We start from the raw sequence: 21,498 nt of genomic DNA on the forward strand, positions 1-21,498 counted from the left end.
AAATAGCATTTGTTTAAACACTGAGGCTGTAGCTAAAAATGCTACTATTTGAAAGATCTTAGAGAATATAGTCTGCAGAAATCCATCACTAATTAATCATTCACAATAAAAAGTGCCTGACAGCTTGCCTGTGCAGAAACTGTTAGAGAGGCCAGGGAGTAATTAACAGGGGATGTATGACTTAATTAGGGAAATACGGATTAACGTCCTCACCCTCTCCTGGTGACAGAATGGAGAGGGTGTTTGTATGCGTTTCTAAGTGTGCATGTAGTCAAGGTGGCTGGGATTGGCTTTCATCTCTGGGAAAGTGAGTGAACTCGAGTGTGGAGACGCCATCAAAAGAACCAGCTCATTTCAACCTGTAGTCAACATTACACTCTCACTCTCTCTGGCTGGGGTACTTATGCTCAAATGGATAGAGGTGGAGGATATCTGTGAACGTTACAGTGTGGCATGGGTATGAAAAGTACATGTGAATGGTCAAATGCACTTCTCCTTCAAAAATGTCTCAAGTGAACATTAACAGGCTGGATATGCATCAAAATATCTAATCTGAGCTTTAGGCTGAAAAAAAAAAACTGTAAAAACGTTACGGCAAAAACCTGTTAACTTTTTAACAGTATGTTTCCTTACTGTATACAGTGAATAACTGTAATAGATCTAACCTTAACTTACATTTAGTGTAAATTTACATTAAAATACTGTAAAATGACATTGCCAGAATTCCCTGTGTGACAGGTCACATTTGATGGTTTTTCGATTAAGTAACTTAAATGTTTTTTCAGTTATGGCAGTTTCAGTTCCGGCAACCACAGATTTTTGTGTGTGTGTAATTTTCATGTTTTTTCCCAGTATACTGTACACTTGTGAGTAAAAAATAAAACGGTGATTCTAACTGATGTAAATTATATTTTGTTACATATGCTAAACAAAGGCAAGGATGAATCAGAACAAAACCATTTTCACGATCACAAAGAGTAGCCTCAAAAAAGAGGCTAATTAAGTAGAAGTGAAATTTGTAAAAAAAAAAATAAAAGGTCTAATTCCTTAAGGAGCATTGAGGCTAGTTAAAACAGAATTCAGAGAGTACTGTAAGTGGACAGACGCACCAATCATGGAGCACAGAAGCTTTCTAAGTATATCTGCTTCATCGCATTAACCCAAAAAGTGAAATGAGCTGGGTTACTAAGTACCGAAAGGAATTAAGGGATTTGTTTCCCCGTTTACCTAGGACACAGAAATGGTATTTCGATTTAAAAGATAGTCCATTTCATTAAAGAATTTCTGGTGTACATGTACATTATTGCTACGTCTTATTACCTGCCATTTGAACCTAATTATGTTGGTATGAGTTCTGAATCTAAAATTACGTTGTAAACAATGGATTAGGATCTGAAAGAAAGTCCATCTGTAAACACACACTACAGTATGTGCAGCTATTATAAGCAGTACATGAGTTGTTTGATAATAAAATCCGTCATATTTGTCTCATTACATTGTAAATGGATAATACACAGTCATTAGGCATATTAGGTTTCCATTGTGGGCCACCATCAGACTTGAATATCGATCGCGGCTGAAATGTCTGCCGTATATAGCGTACATGAGGAAATCAATAACCATATTCTGAACTTTCCAACAACAGTGACAGGCAGGATCTTGAAAAATATCATCCTGCTTCCACTCATATTTCTGTTACAGTTTGAGGACGGTGGAAATGAGACAAGCGATTTTAATCCATCAAGAGTGAGGACACAGAAAAAGATGCAGTGTTTTAAACATCTTTTTTGACAGTTAAATTGGTCCCATTTAGTTGCAGAAAAATTGAGGTAGCTATTATAACACTTTTACTAGATGTTGGATGCATCGAGGCCTTGCTGTACATCACAGGCAATGCCACTTACCGTTCCCAACAAATGGCCTTTCACAAATGGCTGCTAAGAAGCTGGAATGGTTCTAGCGGCAGAACATTAAACAATATGTGGGTCACTGCAATGAGTCTGCATCAGGACGACGACAGCACCAAAAACAAATGCCCACTTTTGTAGAAGAAGCATCTTTGGACATCTTTCATGACCAACAAAAGGCTAGCAATTAGTAGGATTTTCCAAATGCCCCTTGAAACCCATTTCTGCATGAAAGCACAAAAAAAACCCAACCAGACTTACTTTCAACTATGATCTGTCTTCCAGACCAATCGTCATTGATCATCTGAATATTCCCAAAATGGATGTCGCTGAAGAATATGCGGTTGTGGTGTGAGGCCTGCTGCCGATAATCGAATGCCAGAGCGATGACATTTTTGAAGTAGTCTGGATTCTCAAAAGGTTGGAGAGGGGAGTTAAGATCACTCTCGTCAGACAGGTGGATGCTTTTCAAGATGGTCCGTTCAGAGTACAGAAGATAGCCCTCATATCTTTGGCAAGCAAAGCCATCTTCGGCTAAGTACCCATGAGCACATGAACACGTCCTTCTTCCGCTGCCCAGGTGAAAACACAGCTGCTGACAACCTCCATTGCTCCTCGCACACGGGTTTGTGCCTGCATGCCAAAGCATAGAAAAACATCACTGGATGAACACTAAGATATTCATTATAATTGTGTTTTGTCCAAAGAATACATATGTGGCATGATAAAAATGAACTCATTAAATTGAAACCTCAACCTTTCTCCCGGCCTTTGTTAAACACTTTCACATCCTTCAGGTTGACACCAAGACCACTTCTTATCGTGACGGCATCAGTGGCATCGCTTTTGAATCCACGCCGGATCGATCCGTTGCCATGGGCTCTGCCACAGACGGCACAGAAAAAGAGTCTGACATCAGCGTTATGATGGTGGTTATCTAATTAAAAGCAGCAAGACACATTAAAAAACTGCAAAGCCAAGAAAACGTCACCTTGCCGATGACTTACGGTACATCCTATTTACATAAAGGCCAACAGAGTCTGCCTGGGAGACGACAGAATCATACGGCAGGTCTCATAATAACCTTGCTCGGAAGGGGTTAATCCGTTGAGACTAGAGCAGCTGGCTCAGTGGGCCACTTTGGAGAGTGTAGCACTTAGTAAAATAATAAATTACCTGTCAGACCAGTAGATGTAAGCCCCGAACACAGCCACGGAGAACAGGTCCACGTTGGCGGCTGACAGTACAATCTCTCGGCCCTCCCCGGTTTCAAGGTTGATCCTTTCTATCTTGTCGGTCCGGGCGTCACACCAGTATAATCTATTTTCCTAGAAAGCAATTTGAAAATGCACATCAGCGCCTCTCCCTTTGAGCAGCCCCATTTTATCAGCATCAGAAGAAAAGAGAGTGAGCGGAGTATCAGGAAGTGGAATCAATTTGCCCTACCTCATAGTCAATGGTGATTCCATTCGGCCAGGCGATACCAGAACTGACCAGGGTCACTTGGTCTGAACCATCCAGCCGTGCACGACCTATGCAAGGATTCTTCCCCCACTCAGTCCAGAATAAATAACTGTTGATTGGAAAAATCAGATGTGGAATACTACTTTAACCATACCAAATTCTACATTTTATAGTGACTTATAGTGAGGAAAGCCACAAACCTGTTATCATTTGTTCACTCTAATGTCATTCCAGACAAATATGATTTTCTTTATTTTACTTAAAGCTGCAGTCCGTATCTTTTTTTGGTTAAAAATGATCCGAAATCAATATTTGAGCAAGTACATAACCAGCCAGTGTTCAAAACTATCGCCTTACTTTAGCCCGATTCACAACGGTTATCTTATAATAATGTTTTCTAATTTGAGTGGTACGGGTAGGATTTCGCGTGAAATTCGAGCATGGCACTGCGTCATTAAGTCACGTCTGTAAACATAAAGAAGTTGTCCCGGCTACTAGGCTATCGCATGTGAGGATCCTGCAGGTGGCCAATCGTTTATAGCCTTTTCTCACAGCAGCCAGAATAATTAAATGTATCATTTTGATGGCGGATTGTAATCCCTAAAGGATTATGTGTTTATGAAACACGTGAATGAAATGAAATTATATTCCAGTTATAAATGTGCTTCTGATTACAGATAGCCTGGGATTACAAAGATTTGTATTTTAAAGAAAACCAGTTCGAAGGGAGCATAATTTGCTTTTTGGGTTAAAAGAATTTCTTAATATGAAATTCGAAGAGTATGACAATTAGATTAGACTGTGCAGAAATTGAAATCTACACGCTAATACACACTATACTCATAGTCACCAATGCTGATGCTGTTAACATTAATCATTTGAGAATAAAGTATAACAATAATAATAATTTAAATGGTTTGATGTGATGAGCTAACCGATCTTTAGATTTAATCAGAATAAATAATCAGAATAAACGTGGCAGACTTGTTACTTACTTGTTCAGATGGCAATATCTGGTGAAAATGCTTATTTGAGTCATATATTCCAAGACGTAGGCTAGAATCTGTGATTGCGAAGTACAGTAAATATCCACACCGGTGCGGTGACTGACTGCCACACATACTCCTCAGAACATTAGATTCATTCGCGCTGGAGACGAGCCGACTCACAAACCACGCAAGCTAGATAATTCCGCACACAGCTGCAATTCCAGGTTTTCAAACAGAGGTGGCGTCAAAGAGGCAAAACTTACGGACTGCAGCTTTAAGCAGAAAACAAAAACTTGAAGACTCCAAGCTTCAAAAAGGAGGGAAAAGTATCATAATTGGTCCATACCACTCATCATCATTAAATATATTTTGACATTAGCCCTAGAGCTCCTTGGCATGTTCATTAGAGAAGTACAGTATGAATCATTGTGAACAAATCATTCTTTTGAATTTAATCTTTCACTGAATGTCACTGAATGTCATTCCAGGCTCATACAACTTTCTTACCTTCTTACTTATAACAAAAAAAAAGTGAAGACATCAAGTTTAAAAATGGAAATAAAAGCGTCACAAAAAGTTGTCCATATGGCTCATCTGATTCATCTGATAAATTAATATTTTTTTTTTTAGAAACAGTCGTTTATTACTGAATATATCTTGACATTGGACCTAGAGCACCTTGCATGTTCATTAATGAATCATGCTTTTGAACATATTTTCAATGAATCATTTGATTTGATTTTTAAAACTTAACAAATCTGACTGATATGGTTCACAATGACTGGGTTGTAGACATTAATGTAGTCATATGAACCACTTTTGTGATACTGTTTGCATCCTTTTTTTTAAGTTTGATAGCTTTACCCATTCACTATAAAATTACAAGGAAAAGAGCCACCAGGACAGAACTTCTACTTTTGTGCTCCGCAGAAGTAAGTTGTATGGCTTTGGAACGACATGATGGTGAGTAAAAGATGTCAGAGTTTTTATTTTTGGATGAACTATTCCTTTAAAGTGTATAACTGTTGTTATTCCACCAAGGAACCATCATTCAAAGTTTGACTCAACTGGAAAAACGAAAAGACATCTTTCATAGCCTTAGGCTTGAATAGGAGGCTGTTTTTTTTTGTTGTTTTTTTTATGTCTGGGATTTAGAGGATCCCACTCCTGATGCTGTCTGCTGTCAGCAGATAGATGGTAGATGGGTTAAAGCGCTCATATGTCTTTTCACTGTGTGATTCTGATTGCAGGTTGTAAACATCAAATTCAAGGCAAACACAGACAAATCTGGCAAGAAAGTAAACCATAAAGTTTGACCCTAATTACTGAAACAATACCATAATGGACTCCAAAATGGGCCTATGCCTAAATGGATATGCATATCTGGTTTTAAATTCTTAATTTGGTTCATTAGTGGAGTCAGATCACAAAATTTATTTGACCTTCAAAGGTTTAAAATGCATTTTCATTTCTCTTCCAAGAGCTCATTGTATTATCTGGTCTAATGCACTTGCATAGTTCCCTAAAATTCACTCAGTAATTTCTAAAATGCTTCTAAAGATTTATATTACTGAACAGTAGACATGGCTGAAACTGATCCGTTGTCTCAGAAGCATCTGACGTACCCTCTCTGTGGATGCACTGCAATGGCTCTTGGCTGGTCCAGCCCTTCTGATATGACAACTGAACGGTAGAGACCATTCAGACGAGCGATTTCAATCAAGTTGAGGCCATGGTCTGTCCAGTAAAGGTTACCTGGAAAATAAATAAATAAAATGAATGAATGAATGAATGAATAAATGTATTTATATATAAATAAATAAATAAAGATGTTTCCAAATTGCTATAATATTTCGCAATATTACAGTTTTTAATGTATTTAAATTGTATTGTATTATATTGTATTTATTGACCAAATATATGCAGCCTTGACGAGCAAGACACTTTCAAAAACATAAAAAAAACAAAAAAACAATTGTACTGACCTCAAACATTTTAATAGTATTATATCTAAAGGCTAGAAACGCAAATATTTTATTTGGATTCCTTGTGACAGTGGTAAAAAATGGCAGCATTCCATTGTTAAAATAATGTTTGTGTCTTACCAGCAATCCAATCGACTGCGATGCCCTCCACTCTGTTGATGCCAGTAGTGATAATGTCTTCCCTCCATGTCTGATCCCTCTTGGCTCTTGAGATCCGGTTTAATCCCATGTCTGTCCAGTAAACTGTATCATTGCCTGTATGAAGGAGGACATATGTCATGAAGAACAAAACTTGCAACATAAATAGTGTATGAGAAAGCATCTCAGACCCTTTATGTCAAAAACAGAAAGAAATGAAGCAGAAATATTCTGGACACTTCTAATACTGTTCGTAAGGGACCCCATATTAATTTATAATGCTGTTTAGTAGTAACAATAACTACAGAAACCAACAAGCATTTGTAATGGAATTTCATTCAAAGTGCTAAAGTGACATACAAAAATTGTGTAGCAAACAAATCAAACAAGATTAGCAATGACTAAATGATTGTTTTGACAGAAGCATGCTCTAAATGTAAGTGGTGTTTTTGCCCAACAACTGAATGTGACGAGAGCAGTTATTTATTTGCATCCTCCTGTTATTACTGAATTCACACTCAGCTAACAAATCTCTTACATGTGACAGCAGCCAGCTGGAAGGCCCTCATCTGTTTCATGCTCCAACAAGCTGCCTCTAAATAACATGCAAATGGTATGCATGTGTAATCAGCTGTAACGGGCTGAGCTGGACTGGGGTTTTCTTCACCTGAGATGAGCGGATTCTGGTGGTAGGCGAGAGCATTCGCATTGATACTCTCTGACCATCTGCCTCTATTGCCCTGCTGCTGAGGTCAGCAATTCTGCCATGTTTCCCAACCCACACAGCATGTGAAAAACGACCTGTTTAGCTAATGAGTTAAAGTCGCCAGTTGCATATTATTTTATTAGTTTGAATATATATAAACCTCCATTCAGTTTAAGCAGATACAAATGATGAAGTAGGCTATATTACAAGGTAGTGGTTTTCTTGTTAAATTAATTATTTATTGACAACAGCACCTACTACTGTATATAATAATAATTATTATTATTATTATTAATATTATTAGTATTAATGAACATGGTACACAATATTATAATATTAAAATCTATTTTAAAATATAATATAAATATAATAAGACTTATTTTTTCATTGAATGACAGCCCTTATTTTTAAGGACCCATTATTATTATTATTATTATTATGAAACGTAGTAGTAGTTGTAGTAGTAGTGCTATTTTACGTTACCATATTGCTAATTTAAATAACTAACTAAATACATAAAAACATGACAAAAGATGATAATTTTAACATGACAAAATAAATAGCAAATAGTTATACAATGCAATAATAATTTTAATATTGTAAATTGAATGCAATAATAATTGTATTATTGTAAATTAATATAGATTTATAACTTTTCTTTTAGCCTTTATCTAATTTAACACAATAATAATACACAAATATTTTAAAAAATCTATATTAATATACAGTTTCATTGATTGACAGCCCTAATTATTATTAGTATTAGTGCTATTTACTTTACTATCTTGTTAATTTTAATAACAATCAAATAAATAAATAAATACATACATACATACATACATACATACATACCTTGCATCTGCATAGCATACTTTTCGTTGCACCAGCAAACTGAATGGAATGCTATAAGCACTATTTTCAGCACAGTGTTTGTTGGTTGTTTGTTTATGGGAGAAGCAAAGGTCAGGTCACATTTCAGTGGCTACAGCAGGTCTGTACTACTGCATGCATATGTGTTTGCATGTTTATGGAAATGTCTCATATTATTGACTGTTAGAATGCTAATTTGGTACCATCACATGTGGACTGCCCCCTTGACGCTCACTTCATTTATGCCACTTGCCACCACAAAATGCTCCCCTGAAACAGGCTGAATAATCTTGCATTAGACCGCTGTCAAATTAACCTCATTCACAGAATGAATAATGCATAGTATGACAACAACCCCTCAATGCCATCAGCGTGGTGATGTCGGCTCTACTTCCATTTGCTACATTATCTACTATACTGCTTTCTGTATTTTATGGTTGTAGCTATAAGAGATATAAGGAGACCATTTATCTGAGTTACTGTTTGCGCCTACTTGTTTAACTCATCTTAGCTGTTTATCTCTTCTACATGCGATATGTAGTGTTGTTAAGTCCCTTCTGAGCTGGTAAGAGACTGTGTAGCTAATATGAGACTGTACAGCAAACAACATTTAAAAAAATAATGCAGAGAAAGCAATACATGCCTTATCTTTGTTGTGCACACAGAGAGGATTCAGAGAGTAGTTCTATACACTAGTGAAGAGAGTGGAAGATAGCAGGATTGAGTCACGGGAAGTGCCATGTTTGTACCTGCATGAAAGTCCACGCCAACAGCAAACAAGGTGCCGCTGATGGGCATCAGGGTCTCGGCGTGGTCACTGGGATCCAAAGAGATTCCACGTATCCCCTCATGAAAAGAGTACATCAGAAAAGAACTCAGGCCTGTGATAAACAACAGCAAGCGAAAGATGTTAGATGGAGGTCAAACAAACCTCATACAGTTTTCTTTGGGCACAAAACAAAACAAGTAGCTAAACGAAAGACAACATGAATTAAGGCCTGCTCACACCAAGGCCGATAACTATAAAGATAACGATAAAGATATAGTTCTAAAAATCGTTCTCAGTATTAAAGAATAGCAGAGTCCACACCACAGCTATAACGATAAAGGCACAGAGAAAAGATGTCGTTGGAATCACTTTCAGAACTTTTTTTTTCCAGCTGATGAATGATAAAAACATTGACACCCAATCAGAATCAATCCTGCTATTATGATCTTGAGAATTTAAAGCGGCAGACAAGCGTGTGCTTAGAATAAACAGACTAATAACTAATATAACTAATATAGTTATCGTTCTTGATGTGAACGGGCCTGTTAGAAGTGAAGAAAAAATGTGACATCCCTGTAAAACATAAGGACACAGGCCATGACAGCAGCCTACCTTCACAGGAGAGACGGTCACTGCGCAGGTTGTAGCCAATGGTGCAGGCACATGTGCGTGTGTTTTCAGATGTGGGCAGACAGAGCTGCGAGCAACCACCGTTATTCAACTGACAGGCATTCCTACCTGAGAGAGACCACAATGAGAGGAGAAAACATCATGATGAATGAAAAATCATTCTTGAGGAAAACTGCTGACTGTAGCTTTTGGGCTTCTCCATCTCTAATGCTTATTATACATTGCTGCAATATAATATTCCAAACAGTTCTAAAAACATATGTAGAGTATGCAATTTCAGATTTACTAGTGCAGCCAAATTAAACTGCAAAAATAATGACTGTTTTCACACATTTCCTGAACCCCTCTAGCATCCCATTGTTTATTGTTTGACCCATTTATACCGTATGAGAAAATATGAAGGCTTCTAAAATTAAACTAAGTATATATAGTCCTTATACTAAAGCCAAAGCAAATTATTAAAATATCTCGAAAATAATTAAGGTGACACTGATGCTTATTTTATTCTCAATGTTAATGTGTACACCACCTTTCATGTTTGGGATTGGAATTATTAAGTTTTTGAAAGAAGTCTCTTATGCTCTCCAAGGCTGCATTCATTTGATCAAAAATACAGTAAATACAGTAATATTGTGAAATATTATTACAATGTAAAATAATTATAGAATATATTTTTTAATGTATTTCAATACATTTTAAAATGTAATTTATTCCTGTGATGCCAAAGCTGAATTTATTTATTTATTTTGTATATAGCTATAATTTAATTCTAAAGCAGTTTTACAAAGAATATTGACATACAAACTCCAATTACTATTGATAAAAACTAGGACTGTCAATAGACAATTTAATGATATTGTTTTCAATATCATTAAAAACAAGAATGAAACCATAATACTATCAAATTTCAAATACTTAAAGTTCTTACAGTTCACATCTACGGTCTCTTGTGTGTTTGCATTTACTAGGCATTTTGTCTAATTGTATTATGCTTTCAGCTATCAGCAAATGTATTCTGAGTTCTGTTTAACTTATTTCATTATGTTTAAATCCACTCCACAACATTCTGCAGATTTCCCCCCCAAATTAGCTCTTCAAATTCTAAAAATGTTTGCAGATTCTATACAAGCCTGCTTATGAGCCATACAAGCAAAGCTGAAGCAGTGGACTAATTTGAGACAGTTTCTGAGATATGTCATTTACGCTTTTATTTGAAAGCAATTCATTAACAGGTTCGGCCACAATGGAATGGTCGTAAATTTGGAATATCTCTCCTCATTTGATGAAAGGTTTTAGTGTTGCTGTCAAGTCAAGATGACCTGACATTCTTCCTGGAAGTCTAACTCTCGTCTTAATTGTATAACTGAAAGTGAAGGGGAGGGAAACTGCACCACAGTATTAGCACAAGCTCTCAGGGAAAGCTCAGCTTGCACATCTACGACAGTAGTAAGACAGCTCCACATTATGAATAGAGAGGCTAATTGCTGTTGGAGAAATTTGGTGGCTGGATAGATTTACATTTGAGCCCGTTTAATGGTCATTCCTTATTCAAGTCGACAGTTTAGTGGGATCTACAGCAATGCCGTTAATGGATCTGCCATTAGTGTGAATTATTTGCAGAATAACTCACAAAATGGAAAACCAATATCTTAATATATATTTGCTTACACTCAGGGAAGATTAGCCTGTGATATTATGCAAAGAAAAAAAAATGAAGATACAAAACCGAAAAGAGTTGACTTAGAGCTAGCAATTTACAAGTAAATTAAACAACACAGTATAATGCTTAAAATTTATGGTCTTGTTTATTTTAGCACATTTATTTTTATAAGCTACTTTAAGACTCTACAAAATCAAAATCAGTTTTGTGGCTTTTAGTCCATGCCTATTAACTTTAAAGCTAATTTATTTGCTTGTGTAGTCCTAAACAAGGAAAACTGAGCAAAATGATTTTGAATAAGATTTTTGTCCAATCAAATGCTCTCGAGAAAAAAAATGTACAGTACTATCAAGTAGCTAAATCATGGTACGTGACAGTCTTATTTTAGTATCATTGAGATTGTATATATTTTTAAATATTTTATAGTGTTTATTTTAAATTAGTGTTTATTTTTGTATTTTTTCTTTTTTTTAATTGAATGTTATTGAAATTCAAGTTATAGTTAAAGTTTGAGTAATTTTGTTGTGTTTTTTTTTTAGTATGTCTATATAGTTTTTTTCCTTATTCATTTTTAATTTGAGTTTTATTTAATGTAGTACATCAGAAGAAAGACATTTTGAAATGGTGCAATTTTTGGTATATTATTTGTTTGTCCTTCCTGATAGAGCTTCCTGTTCTTTTGGAAAACATGTCAACATTGGAAAGAAATCCCACAGCTCTAAAAAGATGTTAAACTTCAGTCTTCTTTTTCAAGCAACCTTGACTGTATCACAACGCACCTTTCTGACCATCTCTGTCGTACACCTTCATGTGTACCACTCCGCTGGTCTTATTGCGTAGCACTGCCGGGTTACGTCCATCCCGTTTGGCGACCGTTCCCAGCTGAGCCAGATCCTCATCGGCCCACCACAGCTTGCCACCTGGAAAAACAGATGAATTATTCATTTCCCAAAGTCACAGAACCAGCAGGTCTGACTGCCAGTGGAAGCACATGCCATTATCATTTGTTTGTCCCTTTTATACCACATGCATAAAATCCGGTGGAGTGCTGTGCTTTTTTCAGTGCCAAAACTATGCTACGCTTCAGTGTACGGGTGGGCAAGGGAGGTGGTTGGAGCGAGTGAGCGAGAAAAGTAAAGAGATAGGACTTGAGCATTATGCATGTTCCCTTCCCAGTGTGAGTCAATGAGGCAGAGCTCAGGGCAGCCTGGCTACATGCCCTGGCTGAAGACAAGGACTCTTCATTCACAAAGCCATCAGAGTGCATCTATTCCCACAGCGGCGCTGCAGCTAGCAAGCCCCTCGTGTTGTTTCCGCTCTGTAAGGCTGAGTGTGCCACAAAGGGCCTCAGAGATTGTCCTTGGCTCTGAGCCTAGACCATATCTGTCTGCTGCAGGAATACAGGAGAGTCGGAGACAGTCGTAGCTGTGCGACCGTAAAATGAAACACATATTTGTATTTGTTAAAGTACAGAGGGACTGAATTAACCATATGGCATTGAATGAAAGGGATGAAAGAAATTAATCAACAAAATCACTTTAATCACAGTTGCAGCCAAAATACCACATACTGCTATTTGATTGCTACAATAAAAACTGTAGTCACTTTGGATTAGCACCTTAAAAATAAAATGACAAAGATTTTAAAAGCTTTTTTTTCTCTCTTTTTTTTTTTTTTACTGTTGATGGACATTCCAACAAGTTATTAAGATTTTACAATATTAATAATAATTGTAGTAACTATAGTATTTTAATGGAAATATTTTATTATTATATTATTGCGTTTCAGTTCATGTTAGTGATGCGTTTCAGATGGATATTTGCGGAGACAGAGAAGACAGAGAATGCACCCTGAATGTTTTCTTTATTTTACAAAAGCACACAGTTTTGTTGTTACTGTGAGTTTACACAAATAAAAGTAGACAATTAACAGTTTTGAATGATATATAACACTTATTTGTGTGACCAAAATCAACAGAGTATTTTTAGTATATTTTGCACTGATCTTAAAAAAAGTGAGCTGGTCGCGCCGGCGCGACCGTCGAGCCCAGGGAGTTAAGGTATACAAAAAGGAAAAAAAGGAAAGGGGAAAAAAAGGAATATATATCCAAAAACTTCAGGTTTTTGACAACACAACCTTGCGTCATATTTGCTGAATGAAATCCAATACTTGTTTCTTACTAATTTTGCGGTGCTGATTCCAAAAATAGTGCCTGTTACACACTTGTATCATCCCTTAATCGCCAGAAAAACTGCCACATAGAGATGAAGCCTTTGAGCCAGATTACAACTATTTGTTCAATTCTCAGCTGATTTTCTCATGTATGAATGATTCTGAATACATTATTTTATGCTTAATCCAGGGTTCAAGATAAGAATTATGGCCAGTGCCTACATCTGCTACATCTGTTGGTGTTTTACTACATTCAAGTAGCATAAGAAAATCACAGATTTTGTTAAAATAAGTAAATAAATAAACAAAAGAATATAATAAAATACAATAAAATAAAATAAAATAAGATTGTGTTTACGTAAAGTTCCATTAAATTTAATGGAGTATTTAAACATTTTCCATTCCTTTGCAGACTGTAAGTTACATTATACATTCTAAATACTTATTTTTGTCATTACATCTGAAACTTTTGACAATTGACAATATATGTATATATATAAATCCTGAAAGCATTGTGGTTTTCCACAGGAAAATAAATAAATAAATACAAACTTAATAAAAAATGAAAAAAATAAATAAATAAATAAACAACACAGCCCTGCTAATAATAAGAAATGCTTCTCAAACACCAAATTAGAATATCAGAATGATTTCTGAAGGATCATGTGACACTGAAGACTGAAGTAATGACTGCTGAAAATTGCCATCTCAGGAGTAAATTGCATTTTAAAAATATATTAAAATGTAAAACAGTTATTTTAAATGATAATATTTCACAATATTTTTTAACTTATTTTTGACCAAATAAATGCAGAACACTTAAACAAAACATTAAAACCTTACCAACCCCAAACTTGTGAACAATATATATTATGCAGCAATGCATTTGTACACCTATAACTTGTTCCTTAAAATGCTGTCTCTGTAGGCAGCACACTAGGTTTTAGAACAGAGCAACTATCTACTGCATGCTTAAATTCTTTCACATGTACACTTAACGAGTACAAGCACAGATATTTTTCAACAGGACATTCCTACTCCATAAACCAGAAACAAATGCTAGTGTAATTTAGGTCACAGTGAGCCTCCAAGAAGATATTTGCTTTTTGTAGTGAGGCCAGCTGTGTATAAATGACATCCTACCCTGAGCAGTGAGAAGCGTATTTGACATTCAAAGATTGCTTGCATAGGTCATCATTGCAGTCAATATTAATCTTTACCTGTCCAGGGTGAGAGACATCAATGATTGCTTCTGGGTGTAATGTCCACTTAATTTGTTTGATCACAGACCAGCACAGGTCTTGAAGTGACACACAGCCCCCTAAACAGCAGCTTGCACTTCCCTGAATGGTCATATCCCATTAAAGATTGTACCAGGAGAAGGTGGTGAGATTGCATCCTGTCAGTAAAATTGCTTTCATTTCTTCAGTCATCATGCTCTTCAATTACTGCTTCACGGTCTAATAACGGATGTGACTTTGATGCAAAGCGGCCATTGGATTTTTTTTCCCTAATAATGATGCTGCATCTTTCAACCAGCCGCCGCTCCTATCGATCCCCTGATCATCTGTCTCTGCTGAGTATATTTCCCCTGCACACCTCTCTATAATGATAAGGCCTGTCCCTCGACACATGCTACAGGGTGCTTGATTTTACCATGCCAGATGGCTGAAATCGTAAACCATTTCCCATAATGCAAGACCAAAGTCAATTTACGGGGACATCAACTGATAGCATGTTATACAGGTTAACCTTGGCAAATGCCCTAATTTATATTGCTTTTGCTGGGATGGAGATAGTGGCGATAGAAACCGAAGATCTTTTGCAGTTTGTATCAAACATTGACCAGATACCACCCCAGATGTATCACACAGAAATCATACGGCCTAATGGAATTTCATTCAAGTTCAAAACATGGATAAGGAAAGTTGTCATTTTTGCCATTTCAAAGTATTTATGTCTACCTGTAATTTTAAAGAGATAAGCAAATAATTATAATCTGGGCAAAAAATAATTACATAAAAACTGTATTTATGTGGCTATCACATACATCTTTGAAAAACTTCAGGTTTTTGACAACACAACCTTGCGTCATATTTGCTGATAATTATTAAGAATTAATACAGTGCTTACATCTGCTGGTGTTTTACTACATTCAAGTAGCATAAGAAAATTACAGATTTTGTTAAAATAAGTAAATAAATAAATAAACAAAAGAATATAATAAAATACAATAAAATAAAATAAGCTTGTGTTTACGTAAAGTTCCATGAAATTTAATAGAGTATTTAAACATTTTCCATTCCTTTGCAGATTGTAAGTTACATTATACATTCTAAATACTTATTTTTGTCATTACATCTGAAACTTTTGACAATTGACTGCTTTTGTTATTGTGATATATAATATATATATATATATAATTGTATACATATAATTTTAAAACTTTTTTTGTGGAAAAAAATGTATGTGATACAAATTTTTTATTAATGTTTTTAAACTTGGCATAATCAAATTAAGCAATGTTAGGCCTAAACTATTATATAAGTATTATTGCAAATAAATCATGCATATGTGGTAAAATAAATAATATACTAATGACAACAGCAACAATAATAGATCTTTAAGCATGCCATTTTCAAACAGTTGAAGACCTGACAGGAAAGGGAAGCAGCCAAGAAGTGTCCAGCACACATGGCACTGTTTAAAAAGCATCCCAGAAACTACCTCATGAAGTTGGTTGAGTAAATAACCACAGTTTGCAGAGCTGCAATCTAAACAATGGGTGGCGACATTTTTGGTCGCTATATAATTTGTTGTGCCATTTCGTAGTTTTGATGACTTATTATTTTAAATTGTGCAAAATAGTATAAATAAAGCTTTAGAAAGTCTGCCTAAACTTTTAACTTGTAACACATATGGGTTGAAGGGACATATTCCAAAATGTTCCTCTATGCTGAATCGTACTCTTTGTTCTCTGATGACATTCGCATGCTGCTTAATAATATATACCATTCTTTTAGATCTCGGTGGGTAACCTGCATGGCAATGTGCCATATGCATTATAAAAACATAGACTGTCTGTATTGGAAAGAAAAGCAGTGTTTTGTGTGCTTGGAAGGGATAGCTGTCTTATCATAAAGACTATACCTGCAAACACCAGTCTGCTTTACTTATCACAAAGATAACATCAATCACACTGAGATTCTTTCATCTCCTCGCCTTGTTTCCTTTCATATTCACATTGAGGTTGTGATTACTTTATATTTTATACCTTATAATCAACTCCATGTGCATGGTATGGTAAATATGCTGCGCATTTGCAAGTCATAAAGAGAAGGAAATTATCTTATATTATTGTTTGACTAGTTCATATTCAGCAAGGAAGAGGGAAACATGGAATTTGAAGTGAAATTCCACTCACCGCCCACTTATACACCAACTCAAGGGTCTGCAAGATCATCTGCCCACCTGCATGCATATGTAATCGGCCCCTGGCCATTCAGGCTCTGAGATGGTCTTTCATTTATAAAGGTGTGATACAGCTTGAGAAATCGGTAGAATTGATCCATAAGGCTGGTGGCATGTCGCATATTTATATGTATGTATGTATGTGGGTGTACATATATACACAAATACACAGTATATATCTACCATTTAAAAGTTTGGGGTCAATAAGATTATTTATTTATTATTATTTTTATGTATTTATAATACTTCTATTGAGCAAAAATGCACTGATCAAAGGTAACAGTAAATATTTTACATTGTTACAAAAACAAATCTATTTCAAATAAATGCTGTTCTTTTAAAGTTTATTTTCATCAAACAATTATGCGGGGGAAAACATATTCTACAAAAACATTAAGCAGCACAACGGTTTTCAATATTGATCAAAATAAATGTTTCTTGAGCACCACATATTATATATTACAAATATTTCTGAAGGATCATGTGATACTTAAGACTGGAGTAGAGGCTGCTGAAATATTAAAATATATTAAAATAGTTATTTAAAATTTTAATAATATTGAGCAAGATTACTGTTTTTTTGTATTTTTGATCAGTTAAATGTAGTCTTGTGAGCTTAAGAGACTTTCAAAAATGTAAAAAAAAAAATACAGACCCCAAACTTTTGAATGATAGTGTATTCACATTTAATAAATTTTTCCATATTTATTTATATACAGTATGGATTTAATCTGCATTTAATTCTGAAAGATAAGATATAGGCACTAATGTTTGCATTTGTTATCCATTTTCACATGTTAAGAAAATCTGAAATTTGATGTAGTAGAAAAACTTCTAAAATAATCAACCAGCTACTGAATTTCTGTATTGAATTGTTGAACTTGGAAGTACATCATATCCTATTGTAGCCTTCCAAGAGGCACAGGAAGTCTCAACACAAGCAATCACAAAAAAACCCAAAAACATCTGCACCAAAAACTGACCGTTTGTCATACTATAAATGAGAAACATAACTGTCCACCAAAGCAAAGCCATAGGTTTTTGCAGAAGTAACGGAAAGCATTTCCTCTATGGAACAAAGGCCTATTAATTATGATAGATAGCACCTACTGAATGCATCATTTTGCTGTTTTGCTGTACCGTGCTACTTCTTTGAAAGTAACCCATTAGTCTTTGTGGCAGCCTGCATTCTGCTCCCAATTTAATAATGACTCAAACTTTGTTTAATTAAATGAGTCTGTCACCACTTCTTACAAATTGTATTTGTTTTTCAGCTCATCATAGCTGCTCTAAAATAGAACGTGACTATAGAGGTTTTCCAAAGATGAATACCTTTGTAGCATGCAGACAGTGTAATCAGTTAAAACTGGGGTTTAGGGAAATAAATACATGCTAATGAATAATTTGGGGGCATAAGTTTCTACCCACGAAGACAGGCAGAGAGTAATGTGAGAAAACATGTCAGATGCAATCCAAAACAAAGGAGTGTAATACATTCAGGCAAAACCCAAGACAGAGAAAGGAGATTTGTCTAATACAAAAAAGTGAAAGCGCACAATTACAGGCTTTGCTGCATTTACTGCTTTCCTTTGCTTTAGGGTGAAAAAAAAGAAAGTTATGCAACTCTTGCCGCTTCTGACGCTGCCAGTATGAGTGAATTCTCTATAATCCCTAGAATTACAGCTTTTGGGCAATGGTTAGAGCTGTAATTTGAGTCATACAGTAGGTCTAAAGTGTGTGATTAAAAATTGCGTCAAATCAAATGGATATCTTCCAAGACAGCATTTATTATCTTAGTCTATATAAAGCTAAATCAATCAAACTTCACCACTTCTTCAACACTGAGATTAATGTTTACGCTCCTCAGGGAACCAAAATTTGCTCTTTATTCTAATACCATGATGTGTTTCTTAGGGCTAAACAGAAATGTTTTAACCTATTTTGACAAAATGTCTTCAGTTGTCAGTCTTTTCCCTTATGAAGCAATGTAGCTGTAGACTCGCAGCACCAGGCTTGACTATCGACATAAAGTCTGTGACCAATATGTAAAGTGACTAATCACAGTTTTGTATTAACCAGACATTTAGGGATGGTAAAATCAAACATTGGCCCAAAATCACACATTGGTTAAGCAATCTTTGTGAACAAAACAGAAATAACTGGAAATGTGTGTTGACTTTCTGATCAGATTTTTTTTCTTTTAATGTATTAAATAAGTACAGATACAAAATAATCAGGAAAAAGGGCAATATTCAGTTCTGATTATGGTTATCTATAGGGATGTCCTGATCAGGTTTTTTGTGCCCCGATCCGTTCTGAGTCATTGAATATTGAGTATCTGCCGATACCGAGTCCCGAACCGATGCTTGTATATTCCCAGTGTTTGATGCACAATTCGAGTACAGTAAAGATTTTAAAATCAATACAATGTTTACAGAGTTGTGCAGAGAGTAAAAGTAATATATATGTGAGTGCATACATATATAAGATACACTCTCTCAATGTATGTATTTGCACATACTGTATAAAGACATTGGTAGAATATAGGACAACTGATGTAAACTTGTATTTTAAATATATAATAAGCAGAATAATTGCTACATAAAGGGAAAAGTGGAGATATGGTTAGAAAGCATGAAGCTCGCGGTGTCAGAATGCCAGTCTGTAAGTCAAATCCGAAGCAAGATGCAACCCATAGCAACGCATTATGGCAATGACGTCTCAGACAGTCAATAAAAGTAAACAATAAATGATTGAGTGATCGTTACAAAAGTGGCCATCAAATACATCAAACACGGAAGCTCAAATGTGTGACACACTAGAGCAGACCTTACTGGTTCTCGAGCGTCACACACGCACATTTCTTCTTCTTTTGGTTTTAATGGCGGCTGAACACTAGCATTTGAGCGTCTTCTTTTCCTTTTAATGGCAGTTGGCAAATCTACTACAAATCTACTAATTTACACATTTCTTTACCACTTTTTATTTTCACTTATTTTCATAGGTTTATGTTTTGGTTTATGTTGTCACAGCAACAAAAGTACAGTAATTTAATAAAGAATTCACAATTAATTGACTATTGAAGAGGGAATTATACGCTCTATCACTTACCCATGACTGCTAGAGCCGTGGCTTTAGTTAAGTCCCTCTTCATGCTTTCAATGACCTCAAAACCACTACCGTCCAGATTGCACCTGTTGATAGTACCATTAGCAGAACTGATCCAATACATCTTCCCAGCTGGAAAGTCAATCGAAAGTCCTGAGGGAAAACAAGAATCAGTTAGAAACTGTTGTTTGGATTGCTGGTATGGAATCCTGTTTGATCATTACTTCAAAATATACCTTACATATCCTATAACTATCAATGTACAGTATCTGAGTGTGAGATGGTTCTTTATAGCTCGAAATATAGTTGCGGCCTCTTTGTGACACTCTAAATCACTTCACTAAATCCATCTCTGTCTAAAACCTGTTTCAAAAGTGGAAATGGTGAGAGTTTGACAGAGTGGTAAAACTGATTGTGACAAGTGAAGGATATTTCAATTGAGCGTCAGGACAGCTCTGACTGAGTGGGGCTTGGTGCATGATAGACTCCCAAAAACAACAACAGAAATTTAACTCTCAAGACATCTTCTCTAAGACTGCCGTTAAAACTAAAGAAGCATTGTGCTTGGCTTATCAATGAATGTACAGGTACAGGGGTATAAAAAGTACAGAGGAAATATATTTAGGCTTGAGGATGGGAATTGTGTAGATGTTTTACTCAAAAAAAGTCCAAAGCACTACTATGTTTCTGTGTGTTAAAAAGTAAACTTTTTTTTATTAGCTTTAGAAATAGACTGATAAAATCAAAAGGCCAGGGAGATTTTTCCATTAAAGTAACTTTCATGCATACATTTTGTAAAGCAACCTGTTAAATAGCAATTTTCTCAGGGTCCTGACTCTGTAAGGCTGTGGATAGGAAATGTAATATATATATATATATTATGTATATATATATATATATATATATGACACTTATGCCCTGGAAGTTGTTTAAATTCAGCAGCAGTTTATAGACACTCAAGATCAATTTCACGATGGTAATATTTAAAATGAATTCATTACAGCTATTGCTTAACTGTAGGTCAATGTTGGGGTGACTAATCAGAGGTCTCTTCACAAGGACAAATGACCATAGTTGTTTACAATATAGACTGAAATGGATTTTGCTGGCTATTTTAAATAAAAGTTATGTAAAATAATTTTTCTTTATAAGTGGAAATAAGGACATGATGGCATGCAAAATATGTTCTTTGTTCTTTGAACGTCTAAAGAAAATGGTAAGTTATAAAACGTATGATGTTCTCCTTGTAAATCTAATTAAATAAGAGTACAAGTATTCTATTTCAATAAAAAACTAATTTCTAAAAAATAAGACTTAAGTATATCAATGTAGTACAATCCCTCTTGTACTTAAAACCCCCGAGAGAGAAATTAGACATACAGTAATAGTGAAATGTTTGCAGATAGCCTGAAATCAGACATACCAACTGGTTCTCTCTGATTTTGATGAAGAACCTTCCTGTTGCTTCCATCCATATTGGCTACATTTATTGTATTTCCATCGGTCCAGTAGATTTTTCTAGATCATGAAACAAAGTACATTTCAGGAGAACCATTTGAGTCATGAGATCAATTCTCATGGTTTGTATCTAAGACTGACATGACAAAATAAATAAATAAATACAAAGAG

At 35.4% G+C, this 21,498-nt stretch overlaps 1 protein-coding gene across 1 annotated transcript in view; it reads right to left on the minus strand.

Moving 5' to 3' along the window:
* LOC107714450 (low-density lipoprotein receptor-related protein 1B-like) overlaps window positions 1-21,498 on the minus strand; it is a 309,159-nt gene that overhangs the window by 75,420 nt on the left and 212,241 nt on the right. The window contains exons 31-40 of the mRNA XM_016520289.1: window positions 19,873-20,022; window positions 11,898-12,038; window positions 9,441-9,566; window positions 8,809-8,940; window positions 6,466-6,600; window positions 5,986-6,115; window positions 3,354-3,480; window positions 3,084-3,235; window positions 2,665-2,789; window positions 2,169-2,540 (exon numbers count right to left, since the gene is read on the minus strand). Coding sequence (XP_016375775.1) covers window positions 2,169-2,540; window positions 2,665-2,789; window positions 3,084-3,235; window positions 3,354-3,480; window positions 5,986-6,115; window positions 6,466-6,600; window positions 8,809-8,940; window positions 9,441-9,566; window positions 11,898-12,038; window positions 19,873-20,022 — 1,590 coding nt within the window. The remainder of the gene's footprint in view (window positions 1-2,168; window positions 2,541-2,664; window positions 2,790-3,083; window positions 3,236-3,353; window positions 3,481-5,985; window positions 6,116-6,465; window positions 6,601-8,808; window positions 8,941-9,440; window positions 9,567-11,897; window positions 12,039-19,872; window positions 20,023-21,498) is intronic.

The sequence above is a fragment of the Sinocyclocheilus rhinocerous genome, unplaced genomic scaffold, assembly GCF_001515625.1.
Source record: "Sinocyclocheilus rhinocerous isolate Xijiao unplaced genomic scaffold, SAMN03320098_v1.1 scaffold12, whole genome shotgun sequence".
Lineage (NCBI taxonomy): Eukaryota > Metazoa > Chordata > Actinopteri > Cypriniformes > Cyprinidae > Sinocyclocheilus > Sinocyclocheilus rhinocerous.